At 58.0% G+C, this 18,234-nt stretch overlaps 6 protein-coding genes across 6 annotated transcripts; 1 reads left to right on the forward strand and 5 right to left on the reverse strand.

Annotated features, from left to right (window-relative positions):
• Nucleotides 1-151: 151 nt before the first annotated feature.
• PLICBS_000103 (uncharacterized protein) lies at nucleotides 152-995 on the reverse strand (the record flags this gene model as incomplete). Its single annotated transcript, XM_018327389.2, has 2 exons — nucleotides 152-481; nucleotides 543-995. 2 exons carry the CDS (start codon nucleotides 993-995, stop codon nucleotides 152-154), a joined length of 783 nt encoding a protein of 260 aa, XP_018174085.2.
• Nucleotides 996-1,854: 859 nt separating this feature from the next.
• On the reverse strand, nucleotides 1,855-2,802 carry PLICBS_000104 (uncharacterized protein; the record flags this gene model as incomplete). The annotated part of the gene is made up of 1 exon (XM_018327388.2): nucleotides 1,855-2,802. One exon carries the CDS (start codon nucleotides 2,800-2,802, stop codon nucleotides 1,855-1,857), a length of 948 nt encoding a protein of 315 aa, XP_018174084.2.
• A 1,992-nt stretch (nucleotides 2,803-4,794) lies between these two features.
• PLICBS_000105 (uncharacterized protein) lies at nucleotides 4,795-7,220 on the reverse strand (the record flags this gene model as incomplete). Its single annotated transcript, XM_018327387.2, has 3 exons — nucleotides 4,795-5,611; nucleotides 5,669-6,642; nucleotides 6,705-7,220. 3 exons carry the CDS (start codon nucleotides 7,218-7,220, stop codon nucleotides 4,795-4,797), a joined length of 2,307 nt encoding a protein of 768 aa, XP_018174083.2.
• A 4,544-nt stretch (nucleotides 7,221-11,764) lies between these two features.
• Nucleotides 11,765-12,204, forward strand: PLICBS_000106 (fungal hydrophobin; the record flags this gene model as incomplete). The annotated part of the gene is made up of 3 exons (XM_018327385.2): nucleotides 11,765-11,924; nucleotides 11,996-12,081; nucleotides 12,163-12,204. The coding sequence occupies 3 exons, from the start codon at nucleotides 11,765-11,767 to the stop codon at nucleotides 12,202-12,204; spliced, it is 288 nt and encodes a 95-aa protein (XP_018174081.2).
• Nucleotides 12,205-12,622: 418 nt separating this feature from the next.
• On the reverse strand, nucleotides 12,623-15,830 carry PLICBS_000107 (uncharacterized protein; the record flags this gene model as incomplete). Its single annotated transcript, XM_065599525.1, has 4 exons — nucleotides 12,623-14,107; nucleotides 14,160-14,407; nucleotides 14,459-15,582; nucleotides 15,664-15,830. 4 exons carry the CDS (start codon nucleotides 15,828-15,830, stop codon nucleotides 12,623-12,625), a joined length of 3,024 nt encoding a protein of 1,007 aa, XP_065455597.1.
• A 1,131-nt stretch (nucleotides 15,831-16,961) lies between these two features.
• Nucleotides 16,962-18,131, reverse strand: PLICBS_000108 (uncharacterized protein; the record flags this gene model as incomplete). Its single annotated transcript, XM_065599526.1, has 1 exon — nucleotides 16,962-18,131. The coding sequence occupies one exon, from the start codon at nucleotides 18,129-18,131 to the stop codon at nucleotides 16,962-16,964; it is 1,170 nt and encodes a 389-aa protein (XP_065455598.1).
• Nucleotides 18,132-18,234: the final 103 nt, after the last annotated feature.

An 18,234-nucleotide genomic window follows, 5' to 3' on the forward strand; every position in this document is an offset into this window, starting at 1 on the left:
AGAACACGTGACTTTACGACTGTCAAGATTCAGGAAGCCTCGTTCAGGATTCCAAATGATCAGACAAGATGCAGTGGTGAGCGATGGGCACCTATGAGGCTGTGACCTCAATACATGTAACCGGACGGCCGCACTTGTATGAGCGAGGTGTCTACCCGCTCGCAACACCAATAATGACCTCGACCACCTTGTCCGGCATGCTCAGCAGAGGCGTGTGACCCGACTTCAGCCTAACCACGGCATCGAAGCCTCCATTCTTGACAAACATGGCCTGCCATGTCGGATCCACTGCCTTGTCCTCCTCGGTGAGCACGTACGTCTTGGGCACCTTGATGTCAGAGGCTATGTACTGCGGAAACAGCAGAAAGCTCTTGCGAGACTGCGACTTGAATAGGTCGGCCCACGCAGCGTCTTGCGCCTCTTGAGTGAGGTCGCTGTACCATAGGGGCTTGGCTGTCTCGCCAAGATGGACGATGCCATTCTGCGTGTGGGCTGTATCAGTTTCGATGCCTCGATTATGAAGAGAGATGGGGCTGTCTCACGTCCAAGGTATGGTATGGCATGAGGGGCGGCACGCTCTCATCTCCCGCGATGCCCTTGCCCCTAACCGGATATGCGAACCCAGCAATCGTGACAAAACCCTTGATGCCTCCAGGTAGCCCTCTCGCGGCTCGTTCAGCGACCGTCTGGCCCTCGACCGCGAGTGTCGCCGGCAAGCTGCCGTAGCTGTGGGAGACGATGACAGCTTCTCGGCCCTGATCCAGGAACGGGATCAACGCCTCATGGATCACCGCAACATCGTCCTGAGGCCCTTTGTCGGCCAGATCCGCCCATGCCGAGTCGCCTGGTGTTTTTGACGACAGGTCGCCGCAAACCGTCAGGCCCGGGCTCAGGACCGTGTAGCCGGCCTTGCCCAGCGATTGCGCCACGGCACCCCACACCGATGGACGGTGAAAGGCGCCCGGGACCAGAACAATAACTGGATTCGAATCCATGGGGTCCAAGTTTAGTAAGTTGCGATGCCAAGTTTACGGTCACTGGCCTGTAGGTATTAAACGAAATGGTATCGACACCTGGATTCGCTGCACCACACGCGTCTCAGATGGGAGGTGCCTTGCCTCTTATACACGTAGGCTATGGCGGCGACAACATCAAACGCGGACTTAAGACGCTCTATGCCTGTGCTTCTCCGGTCAAGCTCAACCTGTCTTGGGCCGGCTGGTGCCTGTGGAACAGGCCAACCGAGCCAGCCGACAAAGGCAGAGGCCTGTATGTAAGACTTTAGTATGATGAAATGCGAGATTCTGATTGATCGTGCATGTCGCCAAACCCCTCCCCACTCAACTATAAGAATGGGCTATGGCCCCGATCATGTCAGCTCGCGCCCCCAAGTGCACGAATTCACGGGTTCCAGGCCCTGGACGGAACTCCGTGGAATACGCGCCCAGCATCATCGGCCTCGAAAATGAATGATAGATTGGTCCGAGCCCAAGGATTGCGTTGCGGCCTGAAGCCTCTCAAACCCGTGCTACACTGCGAGACTAACACCAGCGCAACATGAAAAGAGTGTCGTGCTTTCGCGTGTAGTGGCCAAACAGTGCCAGATCACTCCACCCTTGGTTTCCAATTCCCCCCATGTGACTTTCAAGTTCAGTCTTCTCTTCAGTTCCGAATAACAATGCAGCGTTTCGAGCGAGTGTGCTTGCTGAAAACATAACAAATGAAAGATTTGACCATGGACTTGTCCGATAACTGTTGATGAGCGGCCTCTCATAATCCCACTGGGCAGTGTGTCGCCTCCTTCCCCAGCCAAAATCTGAGGCGGTCCAGGCACATGAAGCCCTGTGATGCTTATTAGCGCAGAGCCGCGGCAACCATCATCCAGGTCGTCGCCGGCCCAGCCTGTCCGTTGCTGACCCCCTGCATCTTGCACGGCGCGTCCGTGTTGAGAATGTACTGCACGCCCTTGCACCCGCCGTCCTTGGAGCACGCCGCCAGGCACTCCTCAAAGGGCAGCGCGTTTTGCTTGTAGATGGTCCGCGCCCCGCCCAGCAGGTGGTTGCACCACGTCGCAAAGTTGCGGTTGCCGTAGCGCGCCGTCTGGCCGTGGATGTGCGGGCAGTTGGGGATCGCGGGGCCCTTGGCTTTGTGTTGGCTGCCGCTGCCGCAGCTCTTGAGCGCCGCCTGGCATTTGTTCTTCTCGGCCTCGCATTTGGCCTTGTCGGCGCCGCATTTCTTCCTTTCGTCTTCGCATTTCTTCTTCTCGTCCTCGCACTTTTTCTTGCCGTCGCAGCATTCCTTCTTTTCCTTGTTGCAAGTCGCCAGCTTGTCCGTCAGCTCCTTCTCGCTCGCCTCGCAGTCCTTCAGCGCGTGCTCCGTCTCGCTGCAATCCACCGGCTGGGTTTCTTCCTCGGCTTCTCCCTCCTCTGGCTTCTCTTCCTCCTCCTCGGGGGACTCGCGGCGCATAAAAATGCTCGCACGGAGCTCTGCGTCGCTCGTCTCTCCCTCCGAGTAGAGGGTGCATTCGTTGTTGGTGTAGCGCCACGCACTGCCCTTGCAACCCTTCTGAGAGTTGCAGGCCATAGCGCAGTCGTCTGGGTTCTTGATGGTGTCCGTGCTGAGAAGCGTGTCCGCCTTGCCGGTTGCTTTGCAAAGGTAGGTTATCTCGTAGCCATTGTCGTACGTCTTCTTGTCCTCGTGCTTGTCGGGGCAGATCTCAGAGTACTTGGACCGATCCGCGTCATCCTGCGCGGACACTCCCGCCAGGAGTGGGATGATGCAGACGAGACCGGCGAGCTTCATTGTAGCGTATGAAAGGAAGCAGACAAAGATGAAGGGGACTGTCTGTAGCGATTGATGTCCAGATTGTTCAAATGAGGCCTGGCTACCTCGTCTTTATACTTGCTCCTCGCTCATCTCGCGCAGGCTCGGGAAACTCTGCCTCCGTCAACCCGACGGCCCTGCTTTCTTCAGTGAAACCTCATGTGAATGTCCGAAATGGAGCTGGAGCACTGTCTGCATGTTCTTGGGCATGCATCCCAAACATGCAGAAGGTCGTGGATGAGCGAACAATTCATTACGTAGCGAGTTGTTACCCCGAGACACGATCCCAAGTTGGCCTGTAGCCATATCGGTAGGGAAAAGACGTTGCAGGATACCAAAATCAAGTCCCTTGGACGCTTGTCATGACCGAGGCAATTGCTGGCCAGTCCGCGACGTGGCTGAACATGATGAGCCGATGCAGTAGCGCGGCTGGGTGTACCGCATTCTGGCCAGCCCGTGGCCAACATGATATCCTTTGCCAACATCTGCAGCGTGGACTTTGCTGTTTTCGTACAACGCTCAACACGACATCGTGTTCATCAACGGAGACCCTCTGCATGATAAGCATGTTTCATCAACTTGGGTCGTTGGGGTCGCTGCGCCTGAGCCGTGCCGTGTTTGAGGACGAAATGATGTATACAAGTGGCGTAGCGGGTGGTTGGGCCAAGTATCAAGGTGAAAACTCGGCCACCCTTACCCCATAGCTGCAAGGCGACCATAGGCAGGGCAGCCTGCGGGCGGGGGACTCCTCCAGCTTCACTTCATCTGACAAGGTCGTATAGTTCAGTCGGGGATTTCTTGTCGTGTTGGACCATACTGAACTGAAGTTGCCTAAAGCTGTAGAATACGGACCAAAACAAATATGTTATCACGGTGTTGAAATATTTCATCGGATTCTCCATCTGCCAAAGAAGTGGGCTCCTCGCTACAAAGCCTGGATAAGAGACAGAGTGGACGCTACGCTCCCCGAAGGCGGTCGGTGAAACGACATGCTGCGGCTCTGGAACCATACCTAACATGTCTGGATAGAGAACCGTTGGGACGGATACGGAAAAAAATGAACCTGGCCATCGCGACTGGTATATGCCGCTGCGGCTCCGCTGTAACCGGTGAGACTATGCCTAGCTGACCTCTATACGTCACAGCTGGTTGAGTGCTCCTGCCGGCCACTTTGAGGGCTCTCATTTGTCCTAAACAAACACAATGGTCACAACAGCGGTGGTCGACATCAAATGCCATCGAGGAAAGCACTTGCTCGTGGACTCTCTCCCTTGCTCCCTTTGATCAACATGCACGCGGCCCGTCGGCGTTCTTGTGCGGATCGGACCGTGCGTCGTGCTGACGGTGGCGGCACAGCCCGTGAACATGAAGCAAGACACCGAGTCCCATCTACTTCTGCAGGTCTCTCCCCAGCCGCCTGGCACTGAATGCATAGACCAATCTGAAACAATCGGAGACGGCGGTTTGCGCTCAACACATGACCGAGGACCCATGTCAGCCAAGATATCAACAGCCGCGCGCTCATAGCACATGTCTCGGATTCTCCATTTGATGTTGTCGTTTTGTTTTCGTTTTGTTCTTAACTACTTTTGCTGGTTCTATCGGAACTGTGTACTGCAAATATGTACTCCGGATACTGTACGTACTGCGCACCACGCAGCATCGAGACTGTGAATCCTTGCCACTTGTTGCAGCCTTCACCGCCAAGGGTGCGCCAGGCTTTTGTGGCGCGAACAGGGTCGTGCAAAGCAGCGTGTCTTGGAACGGGCGGGAGGGCGCTCTGGTCAAGAGGCGGCTCGTGCCGTGTGAGGGTCCGCGCCATGCGTTCGCCGGACCAGGACAAGCGCAGCTAGCAAGGTTGAGAGACCCCGAAACACTGGTGTAAAGTGGCAAAGTGGAAAACCGGCGTCTCCTGCGGCTGTAAAACATCCAGCACTGCATCGGCCTCTGCGTTGTGGCAACGAAAACGGCCTACTCTAGGCCAGCGGCGGTGTTGGTGCGAATCGCCGCCCGCGGATCCCAGTTCGCGTCTACGTCGTCGAGCAGTTTCAGTTTCTTAAGCTGATCTGCGCCCAGGATCTTGCTCAAGCTTGTGATTTTGAAGCTTGCGAGGGCGCTCGTTGAGCCGTTGGGGAGCTGGTTCGCATCGTCGTGCGTGACGAGCATGCCAAAGGGGAAATCGAGGCCAAGTGCCGTGCCCACGGCCGTGACACCGTCCGTGTTGCTCACTGCGTCCACCTTGCCATCCGACGACGCCACGAGCGTAAATGTCGTGACGTACTCGTGCGGCGGCGCCCGGCGATACACGTTGTAGGCGCTCACTCCCTGGCAGGACACGATGACGAAGCCCTTCTGGGCATCCCGCCCCATGACCAGCGTCACGCCCTCGACGTCACCGTAGAGATGGCCGTAGAGATGGCCGTCTCCAATCTTGGCCACGACGGTGCCTGTGGCCTGCGAGTCAGGCTCGGCGTCGTACCGCCACAATGCAGAGGGCTCTTCGCCGAGGAAGATCCACCCGTTCTGCTCGTCGGTCACGCAGCCCTCGACCTGCCCGCCCGATCCGCCTTTGAACTCCCTCACGAGGGTCGTCTCAAGGGTCCCGTTAGACGTAGATGACAGCTCGTACTGGAGGTACCTCGCCGACTTTTCATTGACAAACAGGTATTGCTTGCCGCTCTTGGGCGAGCGATAGGTGCACGACCCGTAGACGGAAAAGTCAGTGACTACAGGGTGGATGCCACCGGGGATGTTTGCCAGTGTGCCGTTGGGGAGCATCTCGAAAAGGCTGATGCGTTTCTCGTCAGCCATTTGAAGTGCCAACAGTGCGAACGCCATTTCTTACCAGAGAGTGTCATCCTTGCGGCAGGCCGCGAACGCAAGGTCGATGGTGCGGCTACCCGCCTTGAAGGAGTAGATGACATCCACATTGTTGGGCTCACCAGCCGGCATGGTCTGGAGCAAGTTGCCCGACAGGTCAAACACCGACAAACCAGCGCCCTGTTCCGACTTCGTCGTGGTGATGATGCGCGAGTCCGTTCGCGACGCCGGCGAGATCCAGATGGCAGGGTCATCGCCGTCTCCGCCCGCAGCGTCCGTTTCAAACGATGGCTCCACGAGCAGAAACGAGCAAGCGATCCCGCCCCATCCCTTATCGCACTTACACTGGTTAGGTCCGACGCATTTGCCGCGGCCTGAGCAGTCGTTGGTGCACGTATTCTTCTCGCAATGGGAGCCTCCAAAACCCGCAAAGCACTCGCACGTGGCAGACTTGCTGGCGTTGCGACAATAGCCATGGAACCCACAGTCGCCACACACAGGAGACTTGCGCGGGCATGTTTGAGGACGACGGGGGTCATACTTTGTGTTGGGCTGGATGCCGAGCTTCGCCAACACGCCGTCCAACGATGTGACGCCAAATCCGGTGTCTTGCTTGGACTCAATCGCATGGCAGATGACCCCCTGTGGGTATAGCGAAGTTGATGCCTGGTATACATCAAGGCCTTGCACCTCAATACCGTCGTAGCCCGACAACTTCAAGGTACCCACTGGCCTTGACTCGTGGTCGAACACAGCGATGGAGTCCTCGGCCGCCACGAATACATAGTGGCTCGTGTTGGTCGCGCCAGCCACGTAGACGGCCAGCCCTGTGACATCGTCTGGGGCGTCAAAGGCACGCGAGATCTTGGGCGCAGCAGTTGACTCCTGGAGCGGCATGACGTAGACAGCCTTGTCGTCGTCGGTGGATATGTACATCTCTGACGACGGCTGTGACGTTGCGCAGCCAGACGCCTCAAAAGGCACAGCGAATGTTTGGACCTGCGGTCACGTACCGTATCAGACACAAGCTCATTACATCACTAGTGCTGTGGTCAAGTTACCTCGAAAATGCCCAGCTTGTCCTTGTCCGCGCGCACGAGCAGCTGCACGGCCTGGCGCTTGCCGAAGAGAAAGAGGTACTGGTTCCCGGCCCTGCTCTTCCACGAGCACAGTGCCGACCAGTCGCCGAGCTGCTGGCGCTGCGCATCCTGAATGAGCTTCAGTGACGGGAGTTCGAACAAGCGAATGACCGAGTCCGGCTGGGCAATGGTGATGGCCAAGTCTTTGCCGCCCACGTCATAGACCGACGTGACGAGCTTGGTTCGGCCGACGACGGCCGACGCGTGCTCGCGCAGGGGCGTGCCGGAGTTGAGACTGTATGCACGGATGCCTCCGGTGTCTGGCCCGGCGTCGTTGCCCAGCAGGAGAGGCTCGCGATCCGAGTAAAACGTGGCGCTCCAGTCCGACTCGATGGTGCCGGTGATGGCGGTGACGTTGACGACGATGTTTGGGGCGCCGTGCGTTGGCCACACGTTGAGTGCCACCGCGAGAGTGGCGACAACGATTGCGATAACCATGATTCCTGGCGCTGTTCTCGAGAACCGTGGTTGAGAGTGAGATTTCTGTGAGACGGTCGGGCGGTCGCTGCCGTGATCGTCGCGCAGGGTGCTCGTTGCCCTCTCACCCGACGGGCGAGGCGCACGTGAATCCATGGTCCCTCTTTATGCTTAATTCACGTAGTCGCTACACCACGTGGGTGTGGTTACCCTTGCCACGATGCCGGCCGCCATTGCCCTCGTCGGTGTTGATGTTGTCGGGCGGTCGCGTGTGAGACGGCGATGGCGGTGCACGTGTGCGCTACGATTCGCTGCTACGAGCTTCACTGGGGGTCTAGGGTCGGGCCTTTAATTGGAGTGCGCCATCTGGACGATCCATCATGCTCTCGCTTCGGGCGGGAGCACGGAGAATAGCATAGGTAGGCGTCTCCTTTGGCACACCGAGCGATCTTGAGAACGGATTTACAGAGTTGCTGCCACGAAGCGGAATATAGCCTGAGGTCTTGGTCTGGGTTGTCCTGGTAAACCACGTCTCGTCTCTGCGGCTTCTGCGATCGCCACTCGTTCTAGGCTTTGGCAAACAAGGGACCTCCAGGCTCGTCCTGCGGGGCGCTGCGCCGCGCAATGGCTCCTGGAGGCCCTGTTCATGTTTGCCCCGCCCTCTTTCGGCTGGCATAGCCCATCAGGCATGTAGATGAGGCGCTGAGTCCTGAGTCTTCAGTCCGGACGATCGGGAGACTGCAAACAGGGACCGGATGATCTCCCGACCTGCCCCATCGACTGACGGCTTTACATCGTCCCGTCCACATCGGCAACGCGTCGGCATGTCTCACTTGCAATCTCCAGCCCTTGCATCCTGAAGCGGCTGCAGAGAGCCCGCGAAGGAACAATCCGCCACTGACCACTCAGGTGTGCAGTGCTCGTCCAGCGCGGCAGACAGTCCGCTGGCATGTGAAGGCATGTTTTCTTTTGTCGGGCAGAGTCCCGTCTCGCCATCGCCTACGCAAGGCTGGTCAGAGCCTTGTCTCCCAGCGTCCCCTGTGCCGCCTCACGCGATCCAAGCCGATCGTCCCCTCCCCTGCCCGTCCGTGCCGGCGGAGCATCCCGTTTCACTACCGGTACGTCCAAACCAGCCTCTGACTCTCGGCTGCGCGAAATCCAGGCGCTCAGACCAGCAACGCCATCGCAGTATCGCCACGCTTTCCCTGCCTACGCATTCCGAGCAAAATACTTCGACCGGGAGTGGCAGTATCGTGGACCCATCAGTCACCACTGTGGCTGGCGGCTTTCGGATCGCGAATTCGGAAGGCTGGCCTCTTCATCGGGACAACGGTAATTGCTTCGTAGCCAACACGTCTGGTGGTTCAATAGCACGCATGTCCACATCGGGCCCGCCACGCTTATGACCTCATCCAACTTGAACAACCGCGCTCCAAACTGCTTTCCGTGCCGTTTGCCCGTTTCCTGCGTCCCAGCACATGTGATATCATATGCAATGCAGACATTCACGTCGAGCCAAAAGAGGCTTGAACTGCTGCTGCCAACCACATGATGCTTTGCAGCACGCAGCACGCAGCTTGCAGGCGCCAGGCCGTAGGGTAGTACGTACGGGGACCTGAACGCCGGTGGGGATCCGCTCTCATCAAGGGCCATGGAAGGGACCGTGCAATGCCAGCCGCAAGGGCTTTCAAGGTTTTCCGGCAGGGGCACGGTCGACTCCCAGCGTAAGACAGACGGCGTGCGAATCCGAGCTTCGCAAGAGGTCACCGACAAGTGTTTCAAGCGCATCGCGACCGAGGGGGTGTTGCGAGAAATTGTTGGCTGAAAGTCCAGACACGCAAAAAGAGTCTCCTCCTTCCTCCCAGCACCTTTCGACTCCACAGACACTTAACGTGCTACGTATCGAAGAATTTTTACAACAGTCCAGGCGGGGAAAAGTGGTCATTTGCTATTCAGGAGGAGTTGACTTGATCCGCCGTCCTTTCATACACATATGTATTTGTCAACCATCCCGCATGGGACCAAGATAGAAACTGTGAGACTCTAGCAGGGAGCGGAGGTGGTGATTCGCGAGTTGTCCAACATACCTTGCTTCCCTTGCCCGCGATCCACTAGAGGACAAAGCGGTGAGAATTGGCCTCGGGGACTCAACCGTTGACCTGGGCGTGTCGCGCATCAAGAGGAATGCAGCCTCCCACCAACGTGGGGTGCCTCACCACCAGCGCCACAGCATCAAGCCACTTCTTCACCTGCAGGGCGTTTATGCTCTTGTTAATTATTCCACTTCTTCAAGCGCGTCTATGCGCTTGCGCGTCTATGCGCTTGTTAATTATTCCCCAGAGTTGTTCTAGCCTTCGAGGCGTTTCTGTGGCGGGCTAATTTGCCTGCAAACCGAAAGTACGCCCGGCTACCATCGCATCTGAGGCGTTCCGCCATCTCCCTCTGCGTCTCACAAGAAGTATCCACGCGGTGCCATGCCGCTGTGTACTGGAGCCCCTGACGGCCAAGAGGCTGGCGTGGCCTTTTCTCTCCGGTCGATGCCGGTCATCGAGTGCATGACAGCCCGGAAAATGATCGCGGCAACATCTCACCGTGCGCTCTCGACTCTGGCAATCAAGCACATTGTCTGCTTAACATCCGGAAAGAGCTCCGCGGGGCAAGGCACAGGATCGCCCTTATGCAGGTGGCCCGCTTCTAAAACAGGCTGGTGTTGGTAGTGCTGAGCTGAGCCGTCTTGGCAGCAACTATGGCGGACGGCACCTCAACAAAATGTAACGCTCTGCCAGATCTCCGCACGGTGTTTGCTGGCCACCTGGTCTCCGCGATACCGAGTCCGATGGTCCGAGCCCGACGTGATTCTGTGAGGATACAGAGCTGAACAGCTGAGATGGGCGAGAGGACTGGAGCATCCGCTTTAAACCCGACTCTTCACGACTGGGGCCGAACATGGTGTCTGCAGGACTGAGTCGGTGTTGCCGATGTGGCACGCACGAATGCGAGGCTTCCATGGAAGCGAAGACTATGCATGTCTCGCCTCTTTGTTCGCTTTCTTCGACTCGGAACATTGCCAAATCCTCCGCTCCCGTGAAATTCTCCGCCGCCTCTTGTCCACAACACATCTCTATTATCAACCGTAAGATGTACCTGCTGATCGCGGCCCGGAGACCGGGCCGAGCGAGGGCTGCTGAAGCGCTGATGCAAGCAAGCACTGGCATTGGCATGGGTAGGGTTCCATGTACGCGAGTGGAGAGTGAGGCGAGACGAGGCGAAGCGAGAAAAAGGCACGGCGGCAACATACGCGGGCCATAAGGCCGCCCGACGCTCCGAGCCGTGGCGATGATTTGGCAGCAAGCTATGCGCTGCGACCCAAACTTGGCGCAGGAGGTCGAAAGCGGCCATCGCCAGGCCGGCGGCTCTGCCGCAACCGGCTAACTGACGTTGCCGCATTAGTCAAGCGGGAGGTGCAGGTGGATGGGTGTCAGTGCGTGGTATCATTACGCGACAGGGTAGCATGGACAGCCTTGAAGTTGGCGCGGTTGTGATGCAGTCTCGTATTTGAGCGTTCGTTGTTCATGTCCGTCGTGCAATCTATTTGCTTGGGTGCATATGTATGTTCATCCCAAGCCGCAAGCTAGTTGCCTCCACCAACACTCTGCCGCCGGAGGGATTGCTCGTACTTGGCGCTTGTGCATAGGCTAACTAATAGCTGCCCTCGTGCTGAGCAAGTTGCTTTTCAGGACTACAAGTTCCAACAACTAAATGATGTAGCTTCCATGCACTACACATACACACGTGCAGGCAAGGCAAGTTGGCGAAGCCTCTGGCGGCTTCCGATAAGGCGCCAGAATTTGTACATTGGTGTATCGAGTTTGCGTTTTGTCTGCCCCCTGAGGTCCTGGACCATGTCGGGTCCTTGTCCCGGCCGCAGTCAATCTCAAGACTATGACTTGACCGTGCTGAGGCCGAATATGCACAATGCTTAATGTTCCTACTCTAATATGCCCATTGCAACATCAAGGGATGCTTCTGAGCGTTGCCGGCCGCGGCTCTCGCCCCTTACCATTGCATCCGTCTCGGCTTTTGATGCTCACTCAACGTACGGCACAAGTGACAGGCTTCATCTCCGCAGGTTGTCACCGCAGAGTGACGTGTTGGTCGTGCCTGTGGCGAAGCCCAGCCCGGTCTACCTGAACACCAAGGTAGCATTCCGATGCACCTGTGGAGTGCGGCAGGAGCGGAGCCGGTTACTGCAACGGCATTGGGGCGGAGATCGTTATTGGACATGTGCAATGTCTGTCAACGCAGATGCGGGTGAGCTGAACGGTGCCTTGCCGGTGTGTACAGCTCAGTGGCAGCAATATGTGGGCGGAGTTCGCGATCCTGCGCGCGGAAGACGGCTCGTGGCCCGCATCGAAGAAGAGAATAAGGAAATATCCTCATCTAGGAGGGTATAAAATGCAGGCGTTCTCTCTCGTTTACATCGACTGCTGACCCTCCATCATCTCATCCTCCAAGCCAACACCTCCCGCACAGATCTTCACACATCACATATCAAAGCCGCAGCCATGAAGCTCTTCGCCTTCACCGCCCTCTTCCTCGGCGCCGTCATGGCTGCCCCCACCAACGACCACGGCAGCTACAACGCGTGCCCCAACGGCCTCTACTCGGTCGAGCAGTGCTGCGCCACTGACGTCCTGGGCGTCGCGAACCTCGACTGCACGTCCCGTGAGTTCAGGAACCTGGGAGCAACCCACTGTTGGTCCTTTAAGTAGCAAAATATTGACACTCCATGGCAGCCGACGAGTATCCCCGAGACGCCCGGAACTTCCGCGACGTTTGCTCGGCCGAGGGCAAGTTCGCCCGCTGCTGCGTCCTTCCCGTGGTATGTCCATAAACCTTCGCAGAGCGTTGCGTTCTACGAAGATGGAAGATGAAGCGTGTACTAACATTGTCTTAACCATAGCTCGGCCAGGGCGTCCTTTGCGTCAAGGCCCCTGGCACCTAAGCAATGACTCGATCTTGAGCTGGCACCTCGTGTCTCCAGTCCTCCGGACACAAACTGTGCCCCAGCCATGCTTTCCGGTGCGAGTTGTGGGGGCAGGGAGCTACGAGGTCACGGAAGCAACACATCATGTCATCTTCGCACAGCCAGTGCCTGTGCTGAGAACTGTAATTTGAGAGACTGAAACGCTGCCCTATATCATGCTCCTTAATCAATCTGGTATAACCCTAAAGCGCTCGTGTGTCCTGAATGTACCAATCTGGGCTGTCGCACACGTATTTATATCCCAATGGCATGGTCCGCTACGTTATGAGGTCTCGCTCCTCATCCTCTCCTGAACTGGCAGCAGATCAAGCCGACGCTCCAAACGCCATTTTCCATCCCGTGGCCAAAGAGGTACCCAAGCCTCGAGATTTCGCCCTTAGATGTAAAACATCGTGTCCTTGAGTTTCTCGTGCGTCTTGATGTCATCACTCGCACTGCCAACGCCACCAGCAGTGTCCGTCACAGAGGCGTTGGTCGATCCTTCAAACAGGCTGGACAGGTAGCATCTGGCCCTCTCGCAGAGAATATCCGCATAGTAGGCCGGCGTGCAAATGCTGACCGCCCTTGTCGCGCGCCCAAACGTGTAGGACATGTTTTGCGTCAACTCTTGCAGCTCATCCGAGGCAGCCGCCTCGGCACTCGAACGCGCGTGTCTCGCACGAAAGATCTCATCCAGCACCACGACGTAGTGTGCCGGCCGCGCAGTGCCCTGCAGTGCAGCGTGCGCCTGAAGGAAAAAGTCCCAAGTTTTCCCCTCGGTGACGCCGCGGTCGACAACGGTACCGGGCTTGGTGTTGCCGGAACGATCCATGTCAGCCTCCGAGCTCGGGTAGAACCGCGTGTGGTGCCGCTTTCCAACAATGACGACAGTCATGCGAGGCAATCCCTTTTTCTGTGCGTCAGTTGGATAAATCTCTTTACAGGCAGCGCGAAGAAGCGGCAGCTCTTCGTTCAGGACGAGCTGGTACTGGCCCTCGGAGACGCCGTCGCGATACACCAGTATGTTTTCGGGAAGCGAGGCATTCTTTCCCTTGGTGTGCCAAAGCCTCAGACGAGACAGTAGCATGTCTTTGAGATCCGCCACCATTTCTTGTCGTCTCTGGGGCTGAATTCTCAGGGCAGCAGGCCACTGCCCCATGGACTTGTCCACACTGGCAACCATGCCGGCGATGCTGGGAGCCTCAGAGCTGGAGCCCGGAGAAGGGTGGGTTACGTCGATGCCAACAACCATCGTTTTACCATCGGCGATCAAATCGTTTCGCATGGGCTCCACGACTTGGTTGCTGCCGCCGAGCTTGAGGTTGACCTTGAGAGCCTCGTTGCGCAAGTATTGGTCTTGGCCGCTAGCCTTGGCAAGCTTCTTGCCGACGCAGCAAACTGTCTGGATACCATATTTGACATCGCCGAGATACTTGATGCGGTTGTATAGAGGAATCGGGCCGGCAGGCAGTACCACGAAGAGTAGGTCCAAAGAGTTGGCAGCGCGTTGAAGACACTGATCTAGAGCCGGGTCCTCCTCGTCGCGGAGGCGGACGCGCTGTGGCTTCATGGGGGTGCTGGCGGCGATTCCAGTGCCTACTAAGACGGCGTAGAATTTGTTCATCACATCAGTGAGGCCTTCCATCGTAAACTTATGCGCGTCGTGGTAGAATTCCGGAGGGAATTCAATGTACAGGCACGACCAAGTCCTCAGCGCCATAGTAGTGCTGAACTTGAGGGCCGGGCCGCCTTGGGGAACCATGTTCCAACCGCCGGCCATCATTTGGGCCTTTTGGTTGGCCTTGTACAGGACCCTCGGCGTAGCGAGAATGCGACCATGGACGGTGACGAGATCCGTTCCGACAGTGACGCCGAACGTGGCCTATAGGCTGTCAGTGTGACTGGCTACACGTAGTCAGTCAGGCGTCGCGTACCAGTAGCGGGTTGGTGGCAGGAGAAAGGCCAGCCGTCCTCAGACCCTGGCTGACGATCGACGTGGCATTGTCGGCTGGCCGCCGGACTGCGAACCTGATCATGTTCTGCGTTTGGCCAGGGTCGAGCTTTGTTTGCGCTGCCTGGCCTGGAATCACGGAACAGACTTGCGCAGGAAGGTAGGACGGCCGGTCGCGAGTGCCGACGTTGACCACGGGCATGGAGGGGTCGGCGATCTTGATGTTGTGCGCTGTCTAGTTGTTAGCGGTGGAAACGCCGCAGAAACCAGGTGCGCTCCTACTCTTCAAGAAAAAGTCATAGACCGAGATATAGTGGCCTTCGGATGGTGCCTTCTGCGGGCCCGCTTTGCTGCCCTTGCCTCCCTTCTTCGTGCCGGCGGACGAAGCAGACGATGCTGCGGGCTGAGCGTCAAGCCAGAACTCAACCCCGTTTGAACCCGCGCCGTGTTCTCGCACGCGCGGCGGATGCGGCAGGCCTTGGCCATCACGAGGGCTTGCCAAGGCAATGATTGTCTTGACCCGTGGGATGACTTTGCCGTTCCGGTTTCTCTTCTCCCGGAGATGATTTGTCGTTACGCGGAGCTTCTTCAAGATGCGCTCCAGCTTGTAGAACCCACGGGCCTTGCCAAACGTCATGATGAACCGATCGAGCGGCCCCTCTTGGTAGAACGCTCCATGGCTGACATTGACGTTGACGAGCACGCGGGCCGTGGCCGCGCGGACACTGGCGTAGAAACCGCGGATGGCGGTGAGACAACCGCCGAGGTCAAACTGGTCGGAGGCGGCCGGGTCCATGGCAAACGTCTTGGACGAACCGATGGTGGCAAGGCTGCCGGTCGACTTGGCGTAATGGTTCAGAAAGATGTTGAAAGCCTGAATCATGGGCAGCTTGGCGTCGTAATTGGCCGACACGTTCGTCGACGTGACGTAGTCGATGAGCTCAGAAGTGGACAGCACATTGGTGCGCTGGAGCGTCACCGTGTACACCGTGGCGTTCTCGGCGGGATCGTCCTCGTCTTCCTCGCGATACGTGATTTGCACGGCCTGATCGGGAAACTCCTGACGAGATATGAGTGTCGACCGAAAGTCGGTAACGACGTCATCTCGAACACGGTTGAGCTCGGACGACTGAAGCAGGAGGCGAATAATCTGCGTCGTCTTTCTCTTGGGAGCACTGGGCTGGATGGACATGTCGTAGCGATACAGAACGAGCTTAGGGGCGACGGCAAACGTGACGTAGTTGCTCCAGAGAACGATGGCCTTGCCCTTGGTGCCGTAGCCGGGCCGTGTGGGAAAGGCAGCCTTGAGCTGAAGGCTGTCGAGGCTGAGGGCTCGTCGGCTCGCCTGGATAGCGTCCTCTGTTTTGGTTACTGTCGCGTCTGGAGCACATAGTCCTCCGGGAGATCTGGGTGCCGACCGGAAATGGTCTCATTAGCGTCCAAAGGACTGTGTGAGGGTCATTAGGACGTAGAGATGCCTTTCATACCTGAACACTGTTGGCGGGCCTGTAGCACCTCCGCGGCCGAAGCCACCACGAGGCGCTCCTCCACCGCGAGGGCCGCCTCCACCGCGATGGCCTCCACCACCGCGAGGGCCTCCTCCACCACGGGGGCCTCCGCGCCCGCGTCGGTCGAAACCGCCGCGGTAGGACATGCTGAGGTTGCACCTCGAGCTTTATCTGATGCAGTCGTCAGGCCCCGTTCCGTATTAGGACAATGGGAGCCAGAGCCGTTGAGGTCAAAGGGCGCTAGAGGAAGATGACCGGCGTGGCGCTGTGGGGATGAGGGGAAGAAAGTCTAACTAATGCACGACGGATGGGAGCGGAGGGGTTGTGGGAAGAAGAGAAGAGGGCGGACGACGGGGGGCGAAGGACAAGCTTCCAGGTTGAAGAGCGTACAGTGCCCTGCAAAGTGTGCCTGATGAGGTGCAAACTCAGGCCGCGCGCCATGCGGCTCTGCGAGGGCGGCAATCGTCGCCGTGTGCAACGTCGCCGATGCTCTGCATCAGTGTAATGCGCCCGTGAGTGCGCCTACCGCCGGATGCTGTGCGACTTCACCGTGGCGGTGTGCTCGAGCACTGCCTGTTCTCCGAGCCTGCCAACAACACGGTGGTGCCTTGTGGGCGAGGGGGGAATGTGCGATATCCTGTGCTGGGCCGCAGGTGTGACCCGGCAACCATGGGGTTGAAGAAGAAGAGGTAGGATGAATCGGCGGCGCAGTCACGGTGCCTTTTTGCAAGCACCCAATCTGATGCCTCCTGGCTACCCGAACATGCGTTTGCGCATGAAACCGCCGACCAGTCGGGCAGCGTCTGCACAGCTACTCATCCCATGACCCCCATGTTGCTCGCTCGGTTCATGCCCGAAGCAAAGTTCTCATACCACTGCGGAGAGCGCTGCGAGGCCACATGTCTCACACCACCCGTCAACAAGGATTGAATGGCAATTGCAAACGACCGATAGGCATCGGCAGTGGCGCGCTCCACTACTCTAGGGGTCCCATGTCAGCTCCGTTGGTTGACCCTCCCAGTACTAGCCTTACTGTGCTTCGTACATATGTACAGACATGTGGTGGCAACGCTCGCCTTCAAATTAGGGCCATGCCGCGAGGCAATGCCCATGAATCATGAGGTTGTCCAGGCACGTGTGGAACTCTGAAGCAGACTGCAGGCGGATCACTACACGGCGGAGCGCGCGTCATGATGCGACTGCTCGAGTGATTCAGATGAGACAGCCATCAGTGCGACTCCGCGCGACCGCAACCTGCCGCTAAAAGGCTCATCCACTTACACGCCATAACCATCGGAGCACCACTTGCACAACTTGCAAGCCAAGCTGGTAAAGGCGTCGCCGGGGTCCTTCTCCCCTCTCCATTCGGCAACTAGCCGCAGCTTGTTCACAGCGCCGTCGAGAAGCCCAGGCACATCAGCGTCAGCACGCATTGCTTGTCGGTCCCAAATCGGGTCTTCCAGCTCCGTGGCGAGATGATGAAGAACGGCGACAGAGCGTGTCAGCTGCTCCCACTGGATGAAGGAGACGTTTGCAAGCTCGGACGGCGAGAGGCCAAGCATGGCCGACACGCACGCTTTGCCAGAGCGCGTGCACTGCCAGAGGCGCTGTGTTTGCTCGTGCCGGGCCGTCCTGCTATCCGTCGTGCCCTCGGACAAGCCGCTCGTAGGTCCGCTGCGAGTCATCCTGCCAAACTGTCGCAGCATGACCGGCACGGTCGACGCGAGGGAGTAGAGGCTCAGATTGAGGCATAGCTCTACAGAGTGTGCGTGCGCCATGGCCAACTTCCCATACAGCAAGCCTGAGGACACACCCGGCTGAAGTTTGTGGAGCTGCTCCAGATGTGTCTCGAGAGACATGAGAGCGGGAGATGTTGACGCCTCTGATACGCTAGAGCCTGGGTTCAAGTCATGCTGTCGAAGGAGCTGATTGCTTTGGTAGGCAAGGAGCTGCAAACGGACCTGCAGAGCGAACGCTTCGTCTGTGGGACATGCCTTGTTTGCGCTGATGGCCGCAAGGCCTTGCTCCATGTGCGTCGTCCAACGAAGAGCATCAACATGACCGCAGTAGGCCGACACGGCGGAGCTGAGCACAAAACACCCGAGGACGGCACGCTGGCGCTCCAGAAATTGTGCCGGTGTCAGTTGGCCCGCGTAGCCAAACTTGTCGCCGCCGCCGCCGCTGTCGCCGGCAAACAACGCGGCAACGGGTTCCGTGATGTGCCCCCGCTCAGGGACTGCCTGATCCAGTCGCATCTGTCTGACCAGCAATATGGCATGCATCATGAGCCGTGGCATACGGAGCCCGTCAAAGGCGAGACTCCGTCCCCAAGCCAGGTACGTCAATAGAGCGAGGAGAAAGTCCATTTTGGCCAAGCCGGACTGGGCTCCCTCCTCAAGCTCCAGTGTGGCTTCGCATATTGACCTGTCGAGCTCCCTGTCTCTCATGACTCTGTCCGCTGTCACCATCGCCGGCATCGCCACGTGGAGAATGGTACCAAATAAAAAGGGTCGGTCTTTTCGCAGTTTCTGGGCTGCAAGCTCTGCGGGT

Source organism: Purpureocillium lilacinum (genome assembly GCF_023168085.1).
Source record: "Purpureocillium lilacinum CBS 284.36 DNA, scaffold_1, whole genome shotgun sequence".
Lineage (NCBI taxonomy): Eukaryota > Fungi > Ascomycota > Sordariomycetes > Hypocreales > Ophiocordycipitaceae > Purpureocillium > Purpureocillium lilacinum.